The sequence below is a fragment of the Stigmatopora argus genome, chromosome 3 (genome assembly GCF_051989625.1).
Source record: "Stigmatopora argus isolate UIUO_Sarg chromosome 3, RoL_Sarg_1.0, whole genome shotgun sequence".
Taxonomy (NCBI): domain Eukaryota; kingdom Metazoa; phylum Chordata; class Actinopteri; order Syngnathiformes; family Syngnathidae; genus Stigmatopora; species Stigmatopora argus.
The window spans coordinates 19,585,458-19,603,776 of NC_135389.1; the positions used below are offsets into that span (position 1 = coordinate 19,585,458).

The 18,319-nt window shown below is 40.5% G+C and overlaps 2 protein-coding genes across 4 annotated transcripts; one reads left to right on the forward strand and one right to left on the reverse strand.

Annotated features, from left to right (window-relative positions):
• The first annotated feature begins 86 nt into the window (after positions 1 to 86).
• cpt1b (carnitine palmitoyltransferase 1B (muscle)) lies at positions 87 to 12,570 on the forward strand. 2 transcript variants are annotated; one of them, XM_077595480.1, is made up of 20 exons: positions 87 to 194; positions 968 to 1,176; positions 2,415 to 2,571; positions 2,633 to 2,772; positions 4,121 to 4,292; positions 4,362 to 4,463; positions 5,155 to 5,292; positions 5,369 to 5,446; positions 6,240 to 6,347; positions 6,514 to 6,598; positions 6,677 to 6,872; positions 7,357 to 7,542; positions 8,504 to 8,609; positions 8,679 to 8,795; positions 9,823 to 9,987; positions 10,067 to 10,201; positions 10,885 to 11,037; positions 11,108 to 11,221; positions 11,303 to 11,395; positions 12,358 to 12,570. In XM_077595480.1, the coding sequence occupies exons 3-20, from the start codon at positions 2,431 to 2,433 to the stop codon at positions 12,472 to 12,474; spliced, it is 2,346 nt and encodes a 781-aa protein (XP_077451606.1). In that variant the 5' UTR covers positions 87 to 194; positions 968 to 1,176; positions 2,415 to 2,430; the 3' UTR covers positions 12,475 to 12,570. The 2 variants fall into 2 exon arrangements, with proteins under 2 accessions (XP_077451606.1, XP_077451605.1); XM_077595479.1 differs by having other exon boundaries at positions 2,415 to 2,772; positions 4,140 to 4,292.
• A 54-nt stretch (positions 12,571 to 12,624) lies between these two features.
• sephs1 (selenophosphate synthetase 1) lies at positions 12,625 to 18,170 on the reverse strand. 2 transcript variants are annotated; one of them, XM_077595481.1, is made up of 10 exons: positions 17,905 to 18,170; positions 16,722 to 16,830; positions 16,555 to 16,651; positions 16,383 to 16,486; positions 15,594 to 15,701; positions 15,375 to 15,529; positions 14,531 to 14,621; positions 14,357 to 14,456; positions 14,067 to 14,279; positions 12,625 to 13,276 (listed from the first exon to the last, which is right to left on the reverse strand). In XM_077595481.1, the coding sequence occupies exons 2-10, from the start codon at positions 16,815 to 16,817 to the stop codon at positions 13,053 to 13,055; spliced, it is 1,188 nt and encodes a 395-aa protein (XP_077451607.1). In that variant the 5' UTR covers positions 16,818 to 16,830; positions 17,905 to 18,170; the 3' UTR covers positions 12,625 to 13,052. The 2 variants fall into 2 exon arrangements, with proteins under 2 accessions (XP_077451607.1, XP_077451608.1); XM_077595482.1 differs by lacking the exon at positions 17,905 to 18,170 and adding an exon at positions 17,592 to 17,893.
• Positions 18,171 to 18,319: the final 149 nt, after the last annotated feature.

The following is an 18,319-nucleotide window of genomic DNA, read 5'->3' on the forward strand; positions in this document are numbered from 1 at the left end:
CATCATAAAGGTTGTCATAAAGTGACGGACAGGGTGTTTGTGTCATTTCTTGTGCCTGTGTCATCACAGTGCTTTTCTGCCAATTACACACGCAGCAGAGAGTGACATATTGAAGCCGGTTTTGAAAAAGATTGGTCAATACTACTTTGGATTTGTGTCAAAATGACCACTTGTGACCTTGTCACCGTGTCCTGGCAAGTGCATTTTTATATTTTCCCTCACATTCTTTTCACTTTCTGTTTGTGTCCAATTCTTTAGTTTTGTAATTTGTCATTTTGAAGGTTGTCACTTTCCCACTATGCTCTAATATATTCTCTGCCATGCCATATTTGTAAAATCAATATTAATATTTTGAATTATACTACCTTTTGTCGTATTTGTTTTTGTATTGCTCAAAAACAAAAGCAACACTTTCTTTCTTTATCAGTGTTAAAGGCTTTTATATTCATTACATTCATATTTTTATTTCTTGTCTTATGATTTTTCTTTTGAATATTTTCACATCAACTATTAAGTTCATTTGCCGCCTGATGGGATGTGGGTTCGATTCCCGCTGGTCGCGTATGATTGTGCGTACAGATGGTCATATTTCTCTCTCTATGTGTGCCCGATGGAATCGAACCCTCGAACCACAACTGTGAGGCCGATGCGTTAACCACTTATCTGCAGAGCCACCTTATTAAAAATATTCTTTTTTTAATTAGGAATTTTTAGAAACAGAAATGCTAATATATTATCTTTAAAAAACAATATATACTACTTATTGAATTTTTAAAAAAAAGTTCTTTAGCTTGTAATTGTTTCAGATTTTCTGACAATTTTGTCTTCTATTCCATGTCCCTTTTCCCTAAATTATCTGTATATCTCCATGTTTATTCCCTTTTTCTCCACTATGTACTGTATGTGACCGACATATTGTTGAATATTACATTACCCGCTAAATCCCATTTGCATTTGTGACAGGCAGGCAAGCGCTTTGACAGCCGAACACACGTGAGCTGAGGGCCTCTGACACGCCTCGGTGTCCCGTTACAGTCCGTGACACGCAGGGAAAAAAGTAGGGAGCAAGTGCAGCTGCCAGTCGCCACCTGAGCGAAAAACCACTTGAAGGACACGAGAGGACGCAAAGCTTCATTGCAAAAAGTCACCCGTCTTTTCTCCTAAAGTCGAGCTAAGGTAAATGAAAATGTCTGTCTTTGTGCCATATATGTCCATATCTACTCACATATAATTATTTTTTCATGTATTCGAAGTTTTCGGCTGAGTTTAAACCTTGTTTATTTACATAGCGTGGCTAGCGTGGCCTGTAGGCAGACGCTATATCTGGCTGGTGACCTTTCGCCTAGTTTGGTGACCTTTCACCTAGTTTGGTGACTTCAGTCGTGTGCTGTGCAAAAACTCGGGGGGTTGTGACATATAATCGTGTTTTGGTGCCATTGACGGTTATAGACGTGCAATATGTTTGAACTGGGAGAGCTGCAGTGAATTAATCAACGCAGCCAACCCGGTTAAAATTGATTGGATGTCTGGTAGTGATAAACTAGTGCCGGTGATGAAGTCACATTAGTGATCATTTGCTGCTAAACTGGATTGGACGTCCATTGCTGTCAATGGCAATTAACACGTCAAATAGAGTAATACCTCGCCACTTTGCAGATTGGCTGTGAATAGCGGATTTTCCACGTCCTGTCTTGGATCTGTCAAACATATATGAAAATTTTATATAGTAGGAACAATATTGCAAACATGAATTGGGGGGGAAAAGTCAAGTCCCATAGGAGATTATTTCCCTGGCCACTAGAAGGAAGTGTTAAATAATTGCAAAGAGAGCGATTTAAAAGTCTAAATAAAATTGAATGGACAAAACACTGTCTCTACATCACAATTACTATTCACGTATTGCGGACGTATTGACCATCGTGACCGGACGTTTGGTCGCCGGACTTTTGGTCGCCGGACGTTTGGTCGCCCTGACCCAAACGTCCGGCGACCAAAAGTCCCGCCGGACTTTTGGTCGCCGGACAAAACAAGGTAAAACAACACGGTCTACGCATCAATAAAAGCCAACAATGGCCCTGAGCAGTTTCACTGAGTGGACATGTGAGTGTATAAGAGTTTGTATGTACATGAGTTGTCCCCTTAGGAAGGGTCTTAAATAGTTCTCCAACTAAACACAATAAAAGTACGGGAAATTTGGAGCTTTTCTTTAGCCTAATAATTAATAGGGCATTAAGTATGACTAAATAATAATTCGCAGTTTGTATTTAGGGAATTTGAGCAACAATTTTAAATGGTAATTATCAATAACCTTCAGGGCGACCAAACGTCCAGCGACCAAAAGTCCGGCGACCAAACGGCCGAGTCCCATTAACCATGATAAACGAGGGATTACTGTATTGTCCATTGTGTGACAGATAGTGATTGCAAGACATGGCTGAGGCCCATCAGGCGGTGGGCTTCCAGTTCACCGTGCACCCGAAAGGTTTAGACCTCAAACCTAGCCAGGAGGTCATCACCAACATCTTCCAAGCCGGATTGACGGCATTGAAGAAGAGAGCCATCGTATTCAAGGTGACACTGCCAATGAAGTTTTGGCGCTTAGCACGGTCAAGACACAAATTTCCTCCGTCAGAACGGCGTGTTGGCCGGCGTGTACCCGGCCAGTCCCTCCAGTTGGCTGATTGTGGTCATCGTCGTGATGAGCAGCTTGTACACGGGCCTGGACCCGTCGCTCGGCGTGATGCGGGCCATCCAGGAAAACATGCCGCTAAGGTCAGAAAGCGTTACTCTTGTACATGCATTGCTACTAGAAGATGCATCAGAATTTCACAAATGGAGTAGGTCCAGCATTACCGTATTTCCTGGACTATAAGCCACTTTTTCCATAGTTTGGCTGGGCCTGTTATGTTTTTTTAAGGGTAGTTATCGGAAAAACTGCTATGTTAACAGCCGTTATTTAGCCTGTTGCAATTGTTACATTAACACACATTTGTTTTTGGTTTTTGGTTTCTGATTTTTGATTTTTAAATGCCCTCCCAAAAATGACAAACATACCGTATTTTCACGACTATAAGGCGCACTTAAAAGTCTTAAATTTTCTCCAAACTAGACAGGGCGCCTTATAATCCAGTGCGCATTATATATGGACCAATACTAAAATAGTTATCACGATAAATTAAATTAAATCAGTCGATAGGGTACACCATCCTCTACAGCTCTCACAACTACGGCAAGCAGCCCCCAACTCTACTATTTTCCCCGTAGAAAAAGTACTGCGCAGTGACTGCTGGGATATATAGTTCCTTTTGTCAATACACCCAGTATGACGGCGAGCACACTAATTTGGTGCTCGCTGTCATTCCGGATGGTTTTACAAAAGAACTACTGCCGCTAGCTACTAGCTAGCTACTATTTGCGAATGGATTGTGGCCTGGACATTGACATCAACACAGCTTTACGAACGGTGGCAGGCAGCGTCGGGCTAGTTACGCTAGCTACTATTTGCGAATGGATTGTGGCCGCCTGGACGAACGTACAAAACTCAGCGTTTTCGATGACTCATTTGGACAATTGTTCAATTCGGACACAGAAAATGAGGACTTTGATGGATTTGTGGGTGATGATGACTTGAGTACATTGTAAAATGGCTAAATAAAGTACAACCGCACTCAGTTTTGCTTCCGTTGCCTTTTTAAAAACGTGTTTTTAGCGTGTCCGTATGTTTAAGCTGGTGTATGTTTTGCCATGCCTGACTGCGTCTTTAAAAACGGTGCGTCCTTTGTGTGTGTCAAATACAGAAATAGCACTCGTTACTGACACTGTGGCTTAAAATGCGATGCGCCGTATAGTCGGGAAAATCCGGTATATTTTTCCTCTTTTTGTGTTCTTTGGCCAGTGTGGCTCATAGTCCGAAAAATACAAAACCAAGTGCATTTTTATGTCTATTTTGTCCATTCATGCTGGCCTTTTTGGGAAATTCTGATCCAAATCCACTGGACGCTTCATTAGGTACAGCTCTCCACGTACCTCATGACACGTCCAGCGAGCAGCCAATCATTTCACGGCCCCTGTCTGTGTGCCCAAAGTGTAACGAGCAAAGTCTTGTGCCTTTTGTGAGTAGAGGATATCTATCAGTGCAGACCCGCGCGGTGCTGAGCTCGGTGGCGTTTGCCAGCGCGCTCTGGCTCTTCCTCATCTACCTGCTCAGGTACACCCTCAAAGCGCTGCTCTCCTACCATGGATGGATCTTCGAATGCCACGGCAAGATGAGCGCCTCCACTAAAGTCTGGCTGGTACGTAACCATAATCAATCCTTTTTCACCTCCATATAGTTTTGAATTTTCTTTTGTTGTTGTTGCCAGAGTCTGGTGAAGATGTTTTCAGGGCGAAGACCGCTTCTTTACAGCTTCCAAGCGTCTTTACCCAGATTGCCCGTGCCCACGGTGGAAGACACCATTCGCAGGGTTGGTTGGCATGATTTTTATCTCATAAAAATATGTCATATTTGGGGAGGAGGGCTCATTTTCTAATTGCAAGTTGTGTGTATACGGTCAGTATAAAATGTAGTCACCATTGATTTGATGTCATCCAAAACATGTTGACATCATAGGACTTTATTCCTGTAATTACGTCTTTTTGTCATTTTTAAGCATGATATAGTAGTTATATATATATATATATATATATATATATATATATATATATATATATATATATATATATATATATATATATATATATATATATATATATATATATATACATATATATATAATTTTTTTAATGAAAATATACGATAAAGGTTTTTACATGAAAGAAAATAGTTTTTAGGTAAAATATAAAATCAAACAAGAAGGACAGATATATTGAGGAATTGCTTCTTTTTTGAGGTTTTTAGTTTTGAAACACGTATTTTGTTTTTAAATAATTAATAGCGGGAAAAAATCGCAAAGTAGTGAATTTGCGATAAGTCAAGACGTGATAATCAAAGGATTACTGTAATGAATTTTGTGTTGGACTATATCGCCATAATATTAGGAGTAGCTAATGAGTACTGAGTAATGTTTTTTTCTCATGGTCTGTGCATCATGTCATTTGCTTTTGACCTTTTCTGCTCATTTATGGACCCGTTTTGGCTTGTTTTTGGGTGCGCAGTACCTGGAATCGGTCCGTCCCGTGTTGAGTGACGAGCGATATAAGCAAATGGAGATGTTAGCTAATGACTTTAAAGAGTCTAAAGCTGCCCAGCTGCAGAGATACCTGATCCTCAAGTCCTGGTTGGCCAACAATTATGTAAGCATGGGCAGGCGTAGAAGCCCATCACCTTTGTACCTGTCTCCATGTGTATTATAATATGTTGAATATTTAGGTCAGTGATTGGTGGGAGGAGTACATCTACCTGAGAGGCAGAGGCCCACTTATGGTCAACAGTAACTTCTACATTATGGTAAGATGTTTTTTTGGGCTCTACTGTTATTGTGCCATTACAAACACTAAACCACATTGATTTGTGGGTTAGCCTATTATTTTTAGATATATTTCTTGTACACTTATCATATTTTTTGACATGTGCAAAGTTTCTTCCCAAGAGCCGTCACCATAGTCAACTCCAGTTTTAGACCTAATCTAGACTCGATTAAGTACCGTCACTACATCTGTAAAATTCCATAAGAACACACTTGCACAACACTGTAGCTACCTCACATGCTGCTAACCACTTTGGTCACTTTTATTTTATTTATTTTTAGTTGTTGTTATTTTTTGTGTGTGTATTTTTATTGTATGTAAATCTTTTTATGATTACCGATTTCCGTTTACACTATGGCAGGGGTGTCAAACTCATTTTTTGTCGCGGGCCACGTGGTAGTTTCGATTACTTCCGGAGGGCCGTTATGTCTTCCAACTAGGCTGCCAAAATTAATCGATTAATAAATTGACAGCTTTCTCGATCGTGCTAATCGATAGATCATTTTTGGACATTCAAATTAGTACAAATTGTTTGCAATTATTGATTTAAAATGAGCAAACACAGGAAATAATCTACAATCTTCATTTGAATTTCATCATAAAACAGAAAGTTGGCACTCATCATTTACTTTCTCGGGCCACACAAAATGATGCGGTGGGCCAGATTTGGCCCATGGGCTGCCCTTTTGACACGTGTGCTCTATGGTGAAGCTTTAAATCTCATTATACTTGTATAATGACAATAAAGGCATTCGTTATAATTTAATTCGCAGGACCTGCTATACGTGACGCCAACACACCGGCAAGCAGCTCGGGCGGGCAATGTGGTGCACGCCATGTTGCAGTACAGACGCAAACTGGAGCGCGGGGAACTTGCGCCGGTAACCGCCGGCAACGCCCTTTCCGACCCCATCGACGACAACAGACGCCCAATTCGAATGATGGCTTTTTACCCCCTCAGTCCAAACAGATTGGGCGTCTATTGCCGTCAACGTCAGCCCACGGGTTAACGTTCCTATCTCTTCTATTTGTTTGTTTTTTTCTCAGATGAGGGCTTTAGGAACAGTTCCAATGTGCTCCGCTCAGATGGAGAGGATCTTCAACACCACCCGCATTCCTGGACTTGAAACAGGTCTTGAAATATAATAGCGGCAATGTGTGTAATGTGTTAAATATCGTGAATCCAAATATAAGTGGTCGTCTTTTGCAGATTATGTGCAGCACCTGAGTGACAGGAAGCATGTGGTGGTGTATCACAAGGGACGCTTCTTCAAAGTGTGGCTGTACACGGGAGGACGGCATCTTTTACCCAGCGAACTGGAGACCCAGTTCAGCCGCATTCTCAACGATACGTCCGAGCCACAGGCTGGGGAGGTGAAGCTGGCCGCTTTGACGGCAGGAAATAGGTAACCGTCGAAGGAAGGGTGGATTTACGAGCCGTTAGTTAAGCAAGGACTAACCACATGAATGAAAAAAAGTGCATGTTTCAAGCTAAGGATTACTCACTAGGTTGTATAGGAAGGAATGTATGACTGTTTAGTTTTGGTTAGTTGCAGCCGAAGACCTAAATGGTTACATAAAATAGATATATTATAATATTATGTTAAATGTGATGATTTAGAGAGGGGTTTACCATGAAATATTTTTTATTAGTTCTTTTGTTATTACAAAAAGAAAATGAGGGAATATGTTTGTTTACATTTAAAACAAAAAGGGAAAAAGTACACTTTCAGTCCAATTTGTTTTGATTGTATAATTTTCGATTCAAAAATATTTTTAGGTGGAATTAAAACGTGGAGGGAAATATTTAGTTTTTCATTTATTTAAGAAATGTTTTTGATTTGACCTTTGCTCTAAGAAAAAATGGAGTTGTGTTTTTCATCTGGCTAGGGTTCCTTGGGCTCAAGCTCGGATGAGGTACTTCAGCCAAGGAGTGAATAAAGCGTCGTTGGACGCGGTGGAAACGGCCGCCTTCTTCTTGGCGCTGGATGACGAGCCTCAAGGTTACGACGCGGGCAATAGCAACTCTCTGGACGCTTACGCCAAATCGCTGCTACACGGGAAGTGCTACGACAGGTATAAGACGAGTTTTTCCATAAGATGTTCAATTTGAAATTTACCACACTACTAAATTTCTTTTTAACTTAATAAAAGGTAATACTAATATATAAGTATATTGAATTTGACCCAAAAGAGATTAAAAAAGGCTTTTTCCATAAAATGTTGAATTTGAAATGTATTACACTACTAAATTTCATTTTAACTTAATAAAAGGTAACACTAATATATAAGTATATTGAATTTGACCCCAAAATATATTTTTCAACTACTTTTAAAGATTTCTGTAAGTTAACGTATAGTGCAAATAATTTTTTTAAATATGAAAAATGTTGATTAAAATTAAAGATTGAGATTAAAAAAGGGTTTTTCCATAAGATGTTGAATTTGAAATGTACTACACTACTAAATTTCATTTTAACTTAATAAAAGGGAATACTAATATATACATATATTGAATTTGACCCCAAAATATAATTTTCAACTACTTTTAAAGATTTCTGTAAGTTAACGTATAGTGCAAATCATTTTTAAATATGAAAAATGTTGATTAAAATTAAAGATTGAGATTAAAAAAGGGTTTTTCCATAAAATGTTGAATTTGAAATGTATTACACTACTAAATTTCATTTTAACTTAATAAAAGGAAATACTAATATATAAGTATATTGACTTTGACCCCAAAATATTTTTTTCAACTACTTTTAAAGATTTCTGAAAGTTAACGTATAGTGAAAATCATTTTTTAAATATGACAAATGTTGATTAAAATTAAAGATTTAGATTAAAAAAGGGCAAAACACAAATAATCAAATCGTTACCATTTTATACTACCAAAAAGTGGATATTAAAAATGTGAAATTTCTTCAAAATGATTAAAAATCACAACGGAAAAAAATGGAAAAACCATTGCTCTACAGGTGTAGCTAATGAAATGACTGCCAATTTTCTTCATTTCTTTCTCTTTCTCTTCTCTGAGATGGTTTGACAAATCTTTTACCCTCATTTCGTACCCAAATGGCAAAATGGGAATCAACGCCGAACATTCCTGGGCCGATGCTCCGATAGTTGGACACATGTGGGAGGTAATTCATTGTAGCTAATCATCATTTAGCCTTTTTTTATCAACAAACTACGTATGTATATATTCATAGTACGTGGTTGCCACCGACTGCTTCCATTTGGGCTACACTGAGGAAGGCCACTGCAAGGGGGACGTCAACAAAGGCCTCCCTCAACCCGCTCGTCTCCAGTGGCTAATTCCCAAAGAGGTATATGGTAAAAAAAATGGAATTGGCCCTCACGAGCCCATTTATGATATATATGATTTTTTTAGAGTACTTCTACCGTATTTTCACGACTATATGGCGCATCGCATTTAAAGGCGCACAATCAGTAACGAGTGCTATTTCTATATTTGACACACACACAGGAAGCACCGGTTTTAAAGACGCAGCCCTGCATGGCAAAACATACACCAGCTTAAACATACGGACACACGCGAAAAACACGTTTTTAAAAAGGCAACGGAAGAAAAACTGAATTCGGTTGTACTTTATTTAGCCATTTTACAATGTACTCACGTCATCATCACCCACAAATCCATCAAAGTCCTAATTTTCTGTGTCCAAATTGAACAATTGTCCAAATGAGTCATCGAAAACGCTGGGTTTTATACGTTCGTCCAGGCGGCCACAATCCATTCGCAAATAGTAGCTAGCTAGTAGCTAGCGTAACTAGCCCGGCGCTGCCTTCCAACCTTCGTAAGCTGTGTTGATGTCGATGTCCACGACACAATCCATTTGCAAATAGTAGCTAGCTAATAGCTAGCGTAACTAGCCCGGCGCTGCCTGCCACCCTTCGTAAAGCTGTGTTGATGTCGATGTCCACGCCAACATCTAGCGGCAGGAGTTCTTTTGTAAATCCATCCGGAATGAGGGCTAGCACCAAATTAGTGTGCTCGCCGTCATACTGGGTGTATTGACAAAAGAACTATATATCCCAGCAGTCACTGCGCAGTACTTTTTCTACGGGGAAAATAGTAGAGTCGGGGGCTGCTTGCCGTAGTTGTGAGAGCTGTAGAGGATGGTGTACCCTATCGACTGATTTATTTTATTTTATCGTGATGACAATTTTAGTATTGGTCCATATATAAAGCGCACTGGATTATAAGGCGCCTTGTCTATTTTGGAGAAAATTTAAGACTTAAGTGCGCCTTATAGTCGTGAAAATACGGTAAATTGAGTTTGAGACCTACAAGCCATAGTGCGTCACTGTCTCCATTCTTTTTTTTTCCAGTGCCAAAATTTGATTGAAACGTCGTACCTGTCGGCTAAAAAGATAGCGGATGACGTGGACTTCCACGGCTACCTTTTTAGCACTTTTGGAAAAGGTCTGATTAAAACGTGCCGGACCAGCCCGGATGCTTTCATTCAGCTGGCGCTACAACTGGCTCAGTTCAGGGTAACTCTTAAGTTATTTCAATGCATCGGAACTTCCAATTAGGATAATTGGAATCATGTTTTTTGTTTCTGCCCGCCAGGACCAAGGAGAGTTTTGTTTAACGTACGAGTCGTCCATGACCCGCATGTTCCGGGAAGGGCGCACGGAGACGGTGCGTTCGTGTACCTCGGAGGCCGTCGCCTTCGTAAGAGCCATGGAGGACCGACAAGTAACGGTAAGATCAACGCATTAACGCATTGGAATTAGTGGCAGCCCGCCCACTTCAAATGGATTGGACGTCTGTCGCTGTTAATGGCGGCCAATGAGTCTGAAAATTGAGTACAGTGGTACCTCTATTTACCAAATTGATTGGTTCCAGAAGTGGTTTTGAATTTTTTTCGTAAGTAGAGACGCACTTTACATATAAAAGCCCTAATCTTTAGTCCCCAAAGCAGTCCTTCATTCCATTTGATTTTATATTTAATTTTTTTTGTTTCATAACTTGATTTTTTTTTTGTATCCTGAGACATTTTTTCCCCCCCATTGAAGCATTTCATAACCTGAATTGGATTGGATAAATGTATTCATCCCGTATTCGGGAAATTTCATTGTCACAGTAGCAAGAGGGTGAGAATACAGACACAGCAAAATACATTTTAGACATAAATAGATAGGTAATAAGTAAGTTAATAAATAAATAAGTGTGTTGCTGAAATATATATAGATACATATACGCATACATACATATATATAAATATATATATGTATACATACATACACAGATGTACATGTATACATACAGTAGGTCTTAACACTCAGCCATTTGGCATCTTTTGGTACGTAGAGACGTTTGTAAGTAGAGGTACCACCGTATTTGTACTTTTTTCCTCTGAATTTCCTTCTTGTTGCATTTTACAGAACACGCAGAGGTTGGCGCTCTTTCGGGCCGCAGCCAACAAGCACCAGAACATGTATCGTCTGGCTATGACCGGTTCCGGCATTGACCGACACCTCTTCTGTCTTTATATTATCTCCAAGTACAAGGGGGTGGAATCGCCTTTTCTAGAGCAGGTGAGAACTCGCACGCGGTCGCATCATTAGCCGCAATCTTTGCTAACGGCGGCGCCGTCCTGCCTTTTAGGTTCTGTCCGAACCGTGGAAGTTGTCCACCAGTCAGACGCCGCAGCAGCAACTCAATTTAGTGGACATCAATAAGTTCCCCAAATATGTCGGGGCTGGAGGGGGATTTGGCCCGGTGAGTGGAATTTTTAATTGTGAGTCTAGTTGGTTTTGTAATATTATAAATCTTTTTTTTTTTAACGCAATGATTTTGTAGGTCGCAGATGACGGTTACGGCGTGTCATACATCATTGTCGGGGAAAACCTCATCACATTCCACATCTCTTCCAAGTTCTCCAGCCCAGACACGGTAGACATTAGTCTTATGACATCATACGCATTCCCTTTTTCTGATGACTAATCTTACATTTACGCATGAAGAACAAGTGTGATAACATTAAAAATAGTGATTACAGTAATACCTCGTTTATTACGGTAGATAGCTTCCAAGACCTGCCGCAAAGTCTGACTAACCACGAGGTAAGGACAGTGTTTTCACGGTGTTTATTTAATATTATTTGGATTTTTCAAACCCTCTCCGTACTGTGATTTAACTCCCGAAGATACGTTTTATATATATTTGGCTGATCCAAGCCACGATTACTGTAGTTTTATTTTCCGCATCTGTTTTGAATTAAAATACAGAAATACTTTAGCTTATACAGCACATCTACAGTAAAACTAAAGTACAGGCGCTGACGTTATCGTTGTTAGCTTTCTCGGATTTTAGCATTGGCCAAGGCACATGTGTGAAAGTGGCGGCCCGGGGGCCAAATCTGGCCCGCCACATCATTTTGTGTGGCCCGGGAAAGTAAATGTTGAGTGCCGACTTTCTGTTTTAGGATCAAATTAAAATGAAGAGTATAGATGTATATTAAATTTCCTGATTTTTCCCCCTTTTAAATCAATAATTGTCATTTTTTAATCATTTTTTTTTCTGTTTTTAGTTCAAAAATTGTTTTGTAAAATCTAAAAATATATAAAAAAGCTAAAATAAACATTGTTTTAGATCTATAAAAAACTGAATATTCAGGGCTTTTAATCCAGTTCTTTTAATCAATTTATAAAAGAAAATCTAAATATTATAGCCTGTTAGCTTTCTCGGATGTTAGCATTGGCCAAGGTTAGCTTTCTCGGATGTTAGCATTGGCCAAGGTTAGCTTTCTCGGATGTTAGCATTGGCCAAAGTTAGCTTTCTCGGTGGCAACTATCAGGTTTGATGCTTCCATATTGTTTATTTCTCACTTCTGGCCACTTTTGTGATTGACGCAGGACTCGTACAGGTTCGGCCAGCACATCGACAAAGCCATGATGGACATCCAAACACTTTTCCAGGCCACCAATGACAAAAAATTAACAGTGGAACTCAACGGCAAGAAGCACATGTAGCTGTCCCACGACCTCGCACACCCTAAATTATCCTGTAAGTTATGACTCTTTCTATTGTGAATAGGAACCTTGTAAATAAAAGATTTTGATGATTTAGTAGTGGGAATAGTCTTGTCAAAATCGTCCTTATGAAGATAAAAGAGCAGATGCTAGTATTTGAGTATTTATTTTGTTCCGGTGGGGTCGATACAAAAAGTCAAATGAATTAAAAAAACAAACAAAACAACAACAAATCACTCCGCTAACACTTTCTTTCAAGGCATCGGTTACAGCGAAAAAATTTAGAACTGTACAAAAGTGGACGAACGAAACAAGACGCGGGCTTGCTTGCAAAGTTCTGACGTACAACACGCAAACAAATGAGCGATTATTTAACTCGTTCACCGCCGTCGACGGTGACAGCTGTTCATTCGCCGCCGGCCCCTCACCGCTCGACCCGATCGGACGCCCGTCGCTGTCGACGGCGGTGAACGTCTTAAAAGATAGCGTCCAATGGGGCGATGTCACGCCACTCAAAATAGTGGACGCCGTAGTTGTTTGCGTTAGACGTAATCCCCGTGACGATGGAAGGGGCGGGATTATGTGACGGTGACGGGGGCGGGGTTGACGGTTTGCGTGGCGGCGGCGGCAGCCTGAGGCGCCACCTCGATGATCCGCGGCTTGTCGATGATGCGCGCCGTGCGGTTGCCCTTCTCCACGATGCCGATGATCCACGCCTGGTGGCCCTCGCCGTACTTGGGGGACTTGATTTCGGCGCAGAAGCGTGCCGCCTGCTCGCGGGGTAGACAGATGAGCAGACCCCCTGTGTGGCAAAAGGGACACCCACAGTTAAAAAAACAGATGCATGATGGTTAACTGTAACTTTAGGTTAGGCGGTGGGTTCCGTATTGTGTGTTTACGATAACTCAAGAATGAATAAAGGGATTGTTTGTGTAAGGAAATTGGATTGGATAACTTTATTCATCTCGTATTCGGGAAATTTCGTTGTCACAGTAGGTGAGAATACAGACACAGTAAAAGACATTTTAGACATAAAAAGATAGGTAATAAGTAATTTAATAAATACAAGAATAAATGTATAAATAAATAAGCGTGTGGCTGAGATATATATATATATATATACACACACACACACACACACACACACACACACACACACACATATACACACATACACAGATGTACATGCATGCATACGGTAATTGGGGGTCATGAGGTCAAAATTCAGAGGTGAAAAATATTTTTTGCAATATTTGATGACAGATAAGCCTGTTTAACGACAGTCTAGAAAAAAAAGCAGCACAAACAAGAACATATTAAAAGTTTTGAAAAAAACACTTAGAAGAATTTGTAAAAAGGCAAGGTATGATGGGAGTTTTTGTTTTTTACAAAAAAGGGGTTTTCTTAATGAGGCTAGTTTCAAATTTCTATTTTTTTCCCCCTACATTTACAGTGAATGTGATTCTTGTAAGGTGCTGGGATTACATGTTGTGGTAAGATGTTCACATTTTAAAGTGTTGGGGTGGAATTGTTTGGGGACAAAAAAATTTTTTTTGTTTTAACTCACCCCGTTTAGTGTGGTTTTTGCTTACCTGACGTCTCAGGACAGGTGCCGTGCATCAGGCCGAACATGTTGCCGCAGGCCTTGGATACGGCGGCCATCTTGGCCAGCACGGGAAGGTTGTGGATGACGAAGGACACTTCGCTGCGCTGCTGCTTGGCCAGCGTCTGGGCGTGGCCCAGGATTCCGAATCCCGTAATGTCGGTGGCGGCGTGCGCGTTGAACGTGTGCATGAGACTGGCGGCTGCGGGCAAACGCCGGAGCGAAATGACAACACTTCCCCCCCCAAAAAAGCCCAATCGCTTTGCCACGTTTCCTCACCCGTTCTGTTGAGTCGCGCCATGTTCATCATGGCTTCGTGGTAGGCTAGCTCCACGTCTTCCTGCGTCACCACCAGCTTGATCTTATTCCACTTCTCGGGCTGTTGAACAAAAACAGGTCACCTTAAACCTCGCCCTGGCGCCAAAACACGCTCATTTGTCCGTGCCGACGTACGATGTCGAGCCACTGGTGCACCGCCACCGCCACTTGCGTCCCCAGCGGCTTCGTTAGCACCAGCACGTCACCTGGTACTGCGTTGTCTGGCCTGCAAAGCATCACGTTAACAAAATTAATTTCGGAAAAGCTCGAACTAAACGAAAACTTTGGTATTCATCAGCCCAAAAATTTTGACAAAAAACATTAATTTAAAATGTCCCCTTTAAATCTAACACATAATTTTCTCATTTAATTTTCATTGTCACGGATTAAAACTAATTTCACTACTATTTACCTATACCCGGACCCACCCAAAAAATATTAGTCGGTCCTCATTATATTACTGTAAAAACTGAGCTGAAAATACTCCAAAATCACCAGGAAATGACTTAAAATCAACAGGAAGTGTGACAAAATTGCTCCAAAACCAACAGGAAGACAACCCATAACCACGGAAGTTTCTACTATGAAACCATCGCGCAGGTTTTTTCAGAAATCGCATTACAAAAAAAATCTGCAGTTTTCAGAAAAAAATTGTAAAAATTGTTTGATTAATTGGACAAAGACAAAAAAAGCTAATCTTTTTTTGCTCGATACTTCTTTTTATTTATAGGTTATTTTTAAAAAAAATCAGCAGTTCCTGTAGTTTGTCGCTTGTGTAAAACCTAATTGATGGAAGGTACCAATTTACCACTTCTATTTTTTTGTGGCTCATTGATGCCGATAGACCACAATCCACTTGAACTGGGCGCTTCCAGTCGCTCCCAGTTCAAAAGAACTGGTTTTCTATCAGCATCAATAGCAATGCAACATTTCCAACAAGAGTTGAAAACCCCACCCTTGGGCCTGACTTCTAACTCACATAATGAATTCATTGGGTTGGCACACAGTGGTGGCGACGCCCCCTAAGACCACCCAGGGATTGAGGACCGTCTGTCCCCCCGTCACGGATGTCCCCGCCTCCTCCGCCGCGTCTTTGAAACCTTGCATGATGAGCGGCATGACTTTGTCCCTCTCCTGTAAGAAGCAAACGGACAAGAAATTACGGTAAATCCACACGCCGGCATTTTCGTCTTCTCACCTTTTCCGACATTTTGTTGCTGACGCCCAGCAGCATCAACATGTTGTCACACTCCGTCACCCCCATGGCGTACAGGTCGCTGAGAACATTGGCACACGCGACTCGACCCTGAAATACAGCGTACGTAATAAACGGCACTTTAAATTCATTTGATCAGCATAAGTTTTATAAAAAATATTTAAAAATGCACCATATTTTTCCAGTATAAGTTGCACTAGCCAAAAAAAATGCATATTGAAAGGGGAAAAATGCATTTTTGTGGGGGTGGGGCAAAGTTTCGAACCACAATCAAGAACAAACATGTTAAAATATTTTATAATTAATTTTTACAAAAGGGACTAAAGATGGAAATTAGCCCTCAGCTTACATATTTACAAATGTTAATTAACATGAATATCTTCATTAATATGTGCTGTCCCTTATTAAATATATTTTAAATAATAGTAAAATAAGGAACAACAGAAAAAAAAGGCACTTGTTAATGTCACTAACAGTTTATTTTTGATAACTCTAGCTTAAAAAGAAGCAAAAACATGTTGCACTTGAGTATAAGCTGCCAGCCCAGCCAAACTACCTAAAGATTGTGATTTATAGTCCGGAAAATACGGTCATTAAGAGAAGAAAAAGTGGATTTTTTCATTTTTTGGGCTCCGAAAAACAAAAATACAATCACATACTGAGATCGTATTCATAGTCTCCTTCTCCCAAAAGCATTTTTCTTCCAATTCAGAGCAAATAAATTGATTTATACACAATAATATGCAAATAATCTGCGGCCTTAATTCCTACCATCATGTAAGGGTCGTCCACAATGGGATAGATGTAGTCTGTTGTTTGGACTAGTGAAAGGCCTCCATGTCGTAGTGGGATCACACAGGTGTCCATCCCGATACCTTGAAAATTAAAAGTCTGTTAGTAATCTGCTGCTCTATCTTAATTCTCTTTTTTTTAATAGAGTTACCTAATCTAGGCATGACTGCCCCCAGGAACTGTTCATCTTCTTGGTAATGGTTCTCTTGTAGGTTTTCTAAAAGCTTCTGTAAAACATCTTGGGGCACCTGCGACGAAAATTCTCATGAATATAATTTCTTTGAAATGCGATTGGTCGTCGACGAGCGGCGCTCCAACCTTGCACCCCGTTCCCTTGAGCTCGGCGAAACGCGTGAGCCGGAAGTTTTTGTCCAGCTCGTAGCTTTCGGGATTGAAGGATTCCCTCACCGACATGTCTGAAGATTCTCTGGATACACACACACGCAAACATGACATTTCCTAAGTAGCCGCCATTGTTTTTAGAAATATTTTGCGGCCCCTATTTGACATCCCACTGTAGTATTAATAATACACGCACATGTTTTGCGAGGGGCAACAAAAATATATGAATTAAAGTCAATAAAATGAACAATTTAAACAATCTAAACTAAACCCATGAGTAATACATTTTAAATTTTAACAGAAACATTTGATTGCTTCCAGTTGAAAGGAATTGGACGTCTATTGTCGTCAATGTGAATGTCCCCATTTTACTAACTACCACAAAGCATATCCTTTGACCTAGGCTGGCAGTGCATGAGTTAAGATAATTTAAACATTTGAATGGGTGCCCAATGCAGTAACTCGTCCCCAAAAGGGTTAAATGAAACTAAATATATACGTAAAATAAGCATTCCGCTATTAAACCTAATCGCCAGGTGAGTTTTAGCCATGCGTTTTCAAGAGGGGGGACCGTTCATTCAACCACAAAAACAAATAACTAGTTTATTTAGCTCTTAGTGGTACTTTAGCTATTTTCTAAATTCTTTTGGGTCATTTCTACCTCACGGGGAATGTAGCGAAAACGTTTAAAATCTTTCGGAACGTGTGAATCTGTCGATGCTAATGCTAGTTAGCCCTACGATGCACATCAAGTGTTATGTATGCATTGTGCGTACAAGGTGTTGATAACATCTAGGGAAGATAAATTGAATATAACTCTAATTCGAGTGGTGGTTTAAAATGTACATTTTGATGTGAGAACAGAGGACGCGCTTGCAGCCCACGAAATAATGCAAAGTTTAAAAGTTGCCATTCGGGCGCCGAACAAAAATGTCGGCGGTGGAAAAAATTAACCCTTTGCTGCCCCGCCCCATGCGACATGCGCCACATCAGTTTGCTCCGCTTAATATCGGCTTTCGGCGTGCAACTTGCGCAGCGTCGGGAACGCAGTCATGCGCCACGAGGGTTTAAAACGGCCAAGTTTGCAATTTGAGTGCCGCATCGGAGTTATATTCGCGTCACATTTCCCCTTTAATTGAAGCGTCCAGTCGATCCTTACCAGCTTCAAGTAAGCGCCAGCTCCCGATACAAGAGCGGGGACAGAGGCGGCTTGCACCGGGCCTTCATTTAGGCGGCCTCACCGACTGCCTGGTTGTAAATAGCACACTGTCATTTCTTTTCGCTTCTCCTCGCAGATGATGTCATTAAAATTTATTTTTAAAAAATATTTTGTCTATTTTGTTGAGATTTGAGATGTTATTGTAGTCGTTTATTTTCTTTGGTAAAATATTGATGTTCAAATAAAAATGGGGAATGATTGCGATCGCCACGGGTCCTTTGTCTGCACGGTTGCGGCATCGACATCCCCTTTAACAAGTTGCCGATTCTGGCAGCCGAATCTCTACAATGGAGTGTACCTTTAATTTGATGATTTCCCTCCTATTTTGCCCACAACGTTTCGTTTCTTAACATTA

Bases quoted from the DNA above. Each gene is read 5' to 3' on its own strand.
- cpt1b (XM_077595479.1), top strand. From the start codon at position 2,431: ATGGCTGAGGCCCATCAGGCGGTGGGCTTCCAGTTCACCGTGCACCCG. The intron at 4,293-4,361 runs GTACGTAACCAT...TGTTGTTGCCAG, and splicing joins CCTCCACTAAAGTCTGGCTG to AGTCTGGTGAAGATGTTTTC. The intron at 6,348-6,513 runs GTAACCGCCGGC...TTTTTTTCTCAG, and splicing joins AGCGCGGGGAACTTGCGCCG to ATGAGGGCTTTAGGAACAGT.
- sephs1 (XM_077595481.1), bottom strand. From the start codon at position 16,817: ATGTCGGTGAGGGAATCCTTCAATCCCGAAAGCTACGAGCTGGACAAA. The intron at 14,622-15,374 runs GTGAGTTAGAAG...GATGCTTTGCAG, and splicing joins CAACCCAATGAATTCATTAT to GCCAGACAACGCAGTACCAG. The intron at 14,457-14,530 runs GTACGTCGGCAC...TTTGTTCAACAG, and splicing joins TGCACCAGTGGCTCGACATC to CCCGAGAAGTGGAATAAGAT.